Here is an 8,529-nt window from a genome sequence, read left to right as displayed (position 1 = left end):
AGGCACCCCCCCCATCTCTACTTTTGAGTAACTGTTTTGATTACTTCCTGACTCATGAACTTGATTTAATCTCATTTAATCTGAATTCGTGATCCATCTATGGTTGACTCCCAATGTTCAGCACAGAATGAATATGGCATTTTTTTTTAAAGATTTTATTTACTTGAGAGAAAGAGACGATGAGTGTTTGGGGGGAGGGGCAGTGCACAGAGGGAGGGGGGGAAGCAGACTCCTGATGTGGTGTGGGGTTCGATCCCAGGACACTGGGATCATGACCTGAGCTGAAAGCAGACACTTAACCGACTGAGCCACCCAGGCGCCCTGGAATGGTTTTTTTGGCAATGATTCTCAAAGCAAGAGATGGCACAATGTCTGCATACACATGCATGTACGCACAGACCCACAAAGTTTATGTTTAGTTACGTAAGCATAGTTTTTCCTTTTCAACAACTTAGCAGTTAATTTGTGGCCTGCTAGTCCCACTGTCTCTATCCAATTGCTTTTTCTGCCATGTTAAGGAGAGCCAAGCTCAACCCTTCTAGTGGGGTTTGTTGTTCCTTGCTACCATGAAATACATTTGTCATCCTTGTGCCTGTAAATTGCATCTGGATTTGATCTGTGTCTAAAATGAAATTTATTAGAAATACGGCTGTGATGGCTGTCCATTCATTCAGTAAACACTTATTCAATGCTGACTCTAGGCTGGGTCCTGTGCTCAGGGTTTGGAGTACAAAGATCAAAACAAGAGCTAGGGGGCAGCACAGCATAATAGTGATTCAGTGACTCTGGTCGTGGTAAGTAAGCGCTGGTGATAAGGGAGTAGGGGCTCCCTCGCCTGGGGTGAAATCCCAGCCCTGCCACTCAGTAGCTCAATGACTTTGGTTGGGCAAATCGGTTAATCTCTCTGAGCCTCAATTTCTTCATCCGTAAATGGGTATAATAATAGTACCTACTGCATAGATAGTTGTGAGTTAACTGAAACAATGCACTTGTAGAGAGTTTAACACGGTGCTTAGATCCTAAGTGTTATAAATGTGAGCTCTTTCTGTTCCCCATAGGGTTCATAGAGGAAGGAGAGTGGAAGAAGAAAGCTGATCGGACTGGGGGTGGATTTTATTTTTAAATTTTTATTTGAATTCCAGTTAGTTAACATACAGTGTAATATTAGTTTCAGGCATACAGTATGGTGATTCAGCACTTCCATACATCACCCAGTGCTCATCACGACAAGTGCCCTCCTCAATCCCCATCACCTATTTCCCCCATCCCCCCCCCCACCTCCCCTCTGGTAACCAGTTTGTTCTCTATAGTTAAGAGTCTGTTTCTTGGTTTGCCTCTCTCACTTTTTCTTCCCCTTTGCTTGTTTGTTTTGTTTCTTAAATTCTACATATCAGTGAAATCACACAGTATTTATCTTTCTCTGACTCATTTCACTTAGCATAATACTCTCTAGCTCCATCCATGTTGTTGCAAATGGCAAGAGGTCATGCCTTTTTGATGGCTGAGTAATATTCCATTGTACGTATACATCACATCTTCTTGATCCATTCCCCAGTCAGTGCATACTTGGGTTGTTTCCAGAATTTTGGCTGTTGTAAATAATGCTACTATAAACATCAGTGTGCATATATCCCTTTGATTTAGTATTTTTATATTCTTTGGGTAAATACCTTGTAGTGCAATTGCTGGATCATAGGGTAGTTCTATTTTTAACTTTCTGAGGAAACTCTATATTGTTTTCCAGAGTGGCTGCACCAGTTTGGATTCCCATCAACAATATAATGGGGTTCCCCTTTCTCCACATTCTTGCCAACACCTTTGTTTCTTGTGTTGCTAATTTTAGCTATTCTGACAGGTGTGAGGTGATATCTAATTGTAGTTTTGACTTGCGTTTCCCTGATGATGAGTGATGTTGAGCATCTTTTCATGAGTCTATTGGCCATCTGGATGTCGTCTTTGGAAAAATGTCTCTTCGTGTCTTCTGCCCATTTTTTAACTGGATTATACATTTAGGGGGTTTTCGATTTTATAAGCTCTTTATATATTTTGGATACTAACCCTTTATCAGGTACGTCATTTGCAAATATCTTCTCCCATTCTGTAGGTTGCCTTTTAGTTTTGTTGCTGGTTTCCTTCCCTGTGCAGAAGCTTTTTATTTTGATGAAGTCCCAATAGTTTATTTTTTATTTTGTTTTCCATGCCTAAGGAGACACAACTAGAAGGGTGCCTGGCCAGCTCGATCAGTGGAGCATGCAACTCTTGATCTCAGGGTTGTGAGTTCGAGCCCCACGTTGGCTATAGAGATTATTTAAAAATAAAATCTTTAAAAAAAAAAAAAGGAGACCTATCTAGAAAGAATTGCTATAGCTGATGTCAAAGAAGTTACTGCCTGTGCTCTCTTCTAGGATCTTTATGGTTTCAGGTCTCACATTTAGGTCTTTAATCCATTTTGATTTTATTTTTGGGTATGGTGTAAGAAAAGGGTTAAAACATCTATACTACCCAAAGCAATCTACACATTTAATGCAAACCCTATCAAAATACCGACAGCATTTTTTACAGAGCTAGAACAAGCAATCCTAAAATTTGTATGGAACCACAAAAGACCCCAGATAGCCAAAGCAACCTTGAAAAAGAAAAAGCTGGAGGCATCACAATTCTGGACTTTAAGTTATATTACAAAACTATAATGATCAAAACAGTATGGAACTGGCACAAAAATAGATCAGTGGAACAGCATAGAAAACCCAGAAATGAACCCACAATTATATGGTCAATTAACCTCCGACAAAGCAGGAAAGAATATGCAATGAGAAAGAGAATATCTCTTCAACAAATGGTGCTGGGAAAACTGGACAGCAACATGACAGTGGATGTTTTAAGAAAAGTGTGCAGACACAGAAACATTTGAGATCAGCCTTGAAGGATTAGTTCAGGTTTGTCAGGGCAAGGGAGGCAGGAGGGTGATTTCAAGAGCAAAGGCCTGGCCCCAGTGCTCCAGGCTGTACGTATTTGAAAGGCCTTCCATCTCCTGAGCTCTTAGGAGTTGCTCCTTCGGCAACAGTATCACAGGTCAACTCCTTCTTCTGCCCATTCTTCTTGACTTCACTCCCCCGCTAGAACTGATCACAAAAGGACACTTCACCCCCCAAAAAAACTTCTTCCCGCAAACTCCCTATCAGAGTCTGTTTTTTCAAGGAATTTAACCTACAACATATAAAAGATACTAATTGTAATTTGAAATAGAAAAAATATTATTTCTGTGCACAATGTAGAAACCTCAGTATGGAGGGCCACCTAGGGGAGATATACATTAATTTATTCATTGAACCAACATGGTGCAGTTGTCCAACACTGTAGTAAGGAATATTCTGCATTTCTTTACATCTAAACGTCTTTGCTATGCATCCAGTATTGGATAAATGGACTTACTGGGTTTTTTTAAGATTGATTTACTTATTTATTTCAGAGAGAGAAGGAGAGAGAGCATGAGCGGGAGGGGTACAGGGAGAGAGAATCTCAAGCAGACTCCACACTGAGCGTGAAGCCTGACACGGGGCTCAATCTCACCACCCCGAGATCCCAACCTGAGCCAAAACCAAGAGTCAGGCACCCAAGCAACTGCGCCACCCAGATGCCCCCGGACTTACTGTTTTCAATATGATTCCTTAACCTCTTCAAACTATTTTCTGTGGAAAACTTCAAACATATGCAAACGGACAAATAATACACAACCCTCCGCATCACCCAGCTTCGACAGGAATCAAGTAGTATCCACCCTGTTTCCTCTAGATCCCTACCTTCACCCTCCCTTTGCCCCTTCTGTGTGACTTTAAAGCAAATTCCAGATACCATACTTCATCAACGCACACATATCTTAAAAGGGAATCTCCAAAAAATAAGAACTGCTGTTTTAACACATCATACCATTATCTTACCTAAAAATTAATGGGAATTTCTGAAGTCAGAAAATACATATATGAAGACATAGAAGAAGACAGATCTTTGGGATGCCTGGGTGGCTCAGTCAGTTAAGCGTCTGCCTGTGGCTCAGGGCATGATCCCAGGGTCCTGGGGTCGAGCCCCACGTTGGGCTCCTTACTCAGCAGTGCTCTCCTGCTCTCTCTGACAAATAAATAAATAAATCTTAAAAAAAAAACCAGACCTTTGATCCATCCTGTCAGTATTTAGATTTCCTAACCGCTTATGAATTTCTTAAAATTTTTTTTGTTTGACTCAAGGCTCAAGTAATAGCCACAAATGGAAATTGGATGATCTGTCCCTTAAATCTTTTTTAAATTTATAAATTCCTTCTCCCTCTTTTTTTCTTGCAATGTGTTTATTGAGGAAACTACACTATTTTTCCTGTAGTATTTCTCACAATCTGGATCTCGTTGATTGCTTCCCTGTGGTGGTTTTTTAACATGTGCTCTGCCCTGTGTTTCCTACAAATCCGCAGTTGGGTCTAGAGGCTGAATGACATATTCATGTGTGACTTTTTTTTTTCTTTTTTGGCACAACTACTTCACTGGTAGTATGTTCTTCTATCAAGGAGGCACAAAATATCTGGTTATCTCTCCTCTCCTTTTTCTAATGAAATACTTAAAAAGGTTTTCTCCTGAGAAGTTAAAATCAGCATACCTTGGACTGCACGTTAAGAATGGCAGCCGCGCTTGCCCCTTTCCACCGCCATCCTGGTGTGTATGGCCCACTGATCTTTGCCATGTCTTCTCACAAGACATTTGGAATCAAGCGATTCCTGGCCATGAAACAAGAGCAGAATCATCCCATTCCCCAGTGGATTCGGGTGAAAACTGGTAATAAAATCAGGTACAATTCCAAGAGGAGGCACTGGAGAAGAACCAAGCTGGGTCTATAAGGCATCACACATCATGAAATGACACACCTAATTGGCACACATATTTAAGCTGCAGGAAGATCATGTGTTCCTATCCTATCTGTCCGTAAACATCCCTCCCACCTGGCCAATAGACATGTTTTATCAGGGAAATGATTTTTCTCTGTTACAATGCCTCTACACCAGTAGGTCGGTTCAGTAATAAATGTGAGAACTTTCAGCTGAAAAAAAAAAAAAGAATCAAGCAACTGAGGTATAGTTGGGCCATCACAGGACAAGTGATCTTTAAGGACCCAGGAGATTAAATCTCGTCCTACCGTTATCCTATCATCTGTCATCCTTGTCGTCTTATTCATCAGGTATTACTGAGTGCTACTCACGGCATCCAGGACTGGGCTGGGCGGCATGTTATAATAATCAGGACTATTTACTGAGCCCCGACTGCAGCCCAGCTACTTCATTTAGGTTATCAGTAATCATCACAACAACCCTGCAATGCACGTTTTATTATCCCCATTTTAGAGAAGAAAACTAAATCTCAGGAAGAGAAAATGACTTTCCTAAGGCCACACAATTGGCCAATGGCAGAAGCAGGGGTGGTATGTACACACGAATCTGGCCTAAAGGGCCAATTTTTTCCAATTACCCCCAGTCCTTTGAAAACACACTGAATTATAAGAATGATCCCTGCCTTCAACAGGATTACACCTATGTAGGAGAAAGAGATAAATTGCTGAAATAATTAAAGACTGTCAGACAAGAAAACACTTATAGAACACGAACAAGGAAAACGTGTGCAGTTTGCAAGCGGTGGTTGCTATAAATGAACAGGAAGGAGGAGGGGGGCCATCAATGTTGATTGAAGTTCCTGGGGGAGGTTTCATCAAGCAATGCAGGAATTATTGCAAATATAAAAGCTTTACCAATGAGCAAAGGGTCCTTTGCACAAGCATCTTCTCCCTTGGGATCCATGTCACACTGACACAAAGATTTTGTCACCATGGCAACTGGTCATTGGACCAATGAAATAATCAGTTGTCATGGTAACATGATCTCCATGTTACTCCCACCAGGCACCTGTTCCAAATCATCACATCCTCCAACAACCTCATGCCACCTCAGTGCTCCTTTCTTTTTTCCCTATTCACCCTGTTACCCCAGCCACCTATGTTTGAGCCCCTAAATTTACGGCTAGATGTATATCTGAGACTATTAGAGCGAGAGCAAAGGAAAGTGACTTTGTAGTGTAGACCTTCACTACAGACAGGGGAACCTCTAAAATGAAAGAGTTGAATGAGCCAGAGCCCTGAAGAAAAAGAGCATGTGATGCTTCCCACCCCTTACCCCCCACGTTTCCCTAAGTAAAATTCCTTTGGATCTTGAAAGCTTGCACTTCCTGATTCTCCTCCTACTTCTGTCTACTCATTCACTGGGTGCTTTCCCTCCTCCTGTCTCCTAAATGCAGATATCTCTCAAGGCTCCATCCTTTGTGTCTGTTCTTTCTCTAAACACCGCTGCCCAATAGAGTAGCCACCAACCACGTGATGGTTATAGAGCCCTTGAAATTAATTATAGAAAGACTGAACTGAAATGTGCCATAAGTATAAAATGCATACCAGATTTTAAAGACTTCATACCAAAAAAAAGAATATAAAATATCTCATTAATAAGTTTTATAGTAATTATATGTTGAAATGATAATAATTGAGATATGTTGAGTACAACTAAAAATGCCATTAAAATTTAGTTTTATCTGTTCCTTTTTAATGTATTTAACATGGTTACTGAAAAATTTAAATTGCAAATGTGGCTCACATTCATGGCTTGTGTTATATTTCTATTGTGCAACACTGCTCTGCATTTTCTCTTTCAAGCCATCTCACGCATGTTTTAGATGTCAAGTGCCTCCTCTATGAGATGATTCTAGGATCCCAGATCCCAACGTCTTTTCTGAGAGCCAAACCCACATTTCCAATGGACAGAAATTCTAGCCCCTTCACAAATAACCACCAGCTCCTTAGCTCTGCAAGAATAAAACCATGAGCTTTCCTTCAAATCCTGTCCTTTCTCCTGATTAACTTTATTACACTTTTGTGTTAGCTTCTTATTGCTGCTGTAACAGATTACCACAAACTTGGGGGCTTGAAATAACACAGATTTACTATGTTACAGTTCTGCAGGTCTGAAGTCTCAAACGGGACCCACTGGGCTAAACTCAAGCTGTCTCCAGGCTGGGTTTTCCTCTGGAGGCTCTAGGAAGGAATCCACGCCCTTAGCTTTTCCAGGCTGTAGAGGCTACCGTCATTCTTTGGCTCCTGACCCCCTTCCGTCTTCAAAGCCAGCAAGGACAGGTCAAGTCTTTCTCAGGCTCTATTCCTTGGGCAGTAACTCTCCCGCTTTCCTCTTTCACTTCTGAGCTCTGTTGTGATTACCCTGGGCCCATCAGGATAATCCAGGATAATCTCCGTATTTAAAGGTCAACTGATTAGCAAATCTATTTCCATATTCAATCTTAGTTCTTCCTTGCCTTATAAAATAACATATTCACCAGTTCCAGGGGTTAGGGTGTGGACTTTTCATCTGAAAGGGCTGGGCAGAATCTGTGTGCGATCAGGGCAGATAGCTCTCGTTGCTTTCAAGGCAACCACTGACAGGAATTAAAGGGTCTGGCTGGTATGGACATCAATGGTCTAACAGCTTTCTTAGTTTACTGCGTAATCTACCTCCTCTAAGACTCCTTTCTCAATCACTCCTTTTCCCCAGTTACACCTCTCCTCCATGGCAGTTTTTGTACATCTGAGACATCCTTCTTACTCTTTCTGTATCATGATTATGTATGTATGCACATGGTCTTAACCTCTCTACTAGATTGGAAAATATTTTGTGAACAGGAACTATTTGGCTTGTTTCTGTTTTCGTTTTTTTTATTAAGTAAACTCTACAACCAACGTGGGGCTTAAACTCACAACCCCAAGATCAAGAGCCATACAGCCTACCGACTGAGCCAACCAGGCACCCCAGGAACTGTTTGTTTCACCTTTGTGTTTAACCACGATGCCTAACATGATACTTAATGTAGTTTCCCGATAACTATTTCTTGAATTTAGTTGAATGGATACAACTCATGTTGACTTAGAAAGCATACACTTTGTCACCACAACCACTGATTTCCTTAAACAGTGAACACCTTTTTTTTAGAATTATTTTTAAAGATTTTATTTATTCCTTTGAGAGAGAGAGAGAGCACAAGCTGGGGAAGCAGCAGGCAGAGGGAGAGGGAGAAGCAGACTCCCCGCTGAGCAGGGAACCCGATGCAGGGCTCCATCCCAGGACCCTGGGATCATGACCTGAGCTGAAGGCAGACGCTTAACTGACTGAGCCACCCAGGTACCCAGTGGACACTTTTTAAATTGACTTCCACTTAAATGATACTCTCTATTCTGTTTTTAAAAGAACCATCGGGGGCGCCTGGGTGGCTCAGTTGGTAGAGCCTGTGACTCTTAATCTCAGGGTTGTAAATTCGAGCCCCATGCTGGGTAGAGAGATTACTTAAAAATAAAATCTTAAAAAAAAAGAAAAAGAACCATCAGTATCATCCTTGTAGGTAATGGGCTGCTGTGCACATGAGTTTTATGCCCACCTGGGGTCAGCTGTATTTGATTTCATAACCT

The 8,529-nt window shown here is 41.4% G+C and overlaps 1 protein-coding gene across 1 annotated transcript; it reads left to right on the top strand.

Annotated features, from left to right (window-relative positions):
- The first annotated feature begins 4,723 nt into the window (after positions 1-4,723).
- On the top strand, positions 4,724-4,882 carry LOC123001017 (60S ribosomal protein L39-like). The gene has a single exon (XM_044383953.3). The coding sequence runs from the start codon at positions 4,724-4,726 to the stop codon at positions 4,877-4,879; it is 156 nt and encodes a 51-aa protein (XP_044239888.1). The 3' UTR covers positions 4,880-4,882.
- Positions 4,883-8,529: the final 3,647 nt, after the last annotated feature.

Source organism: Ursus arctos, unplaced genomic scaffold, assembly GCF_023065955.2.
Source record: "Ursus arctos isolate Adak ecotype North America unplaced genomic scaffold, UrsArc2.0 scaffold_12, whole genome shotgun sequence".
In the NCBI taxonomy this organism is placed as follows: Eukaryota; Metazoa; Chordata; class Mammalia; order Carnivora; family Ursidae; genus Ursus; species Ursus arctos.
The sequence above is the reverse complement of the archived record's forward strand: the minus strand, read 5'-3'. Positions and strand labels throughout refer to the sequence as shown.

Bases quoted from the DNA above. Each gene is read 5' to 3' on its own strand.
- LOC123001017 (XM_044383953.3), top strand. From the start codon at position 4,724: ATGTCTTCTCACAAGACATTTGGAATCAAGCGATTCCTGGCCATGAAA.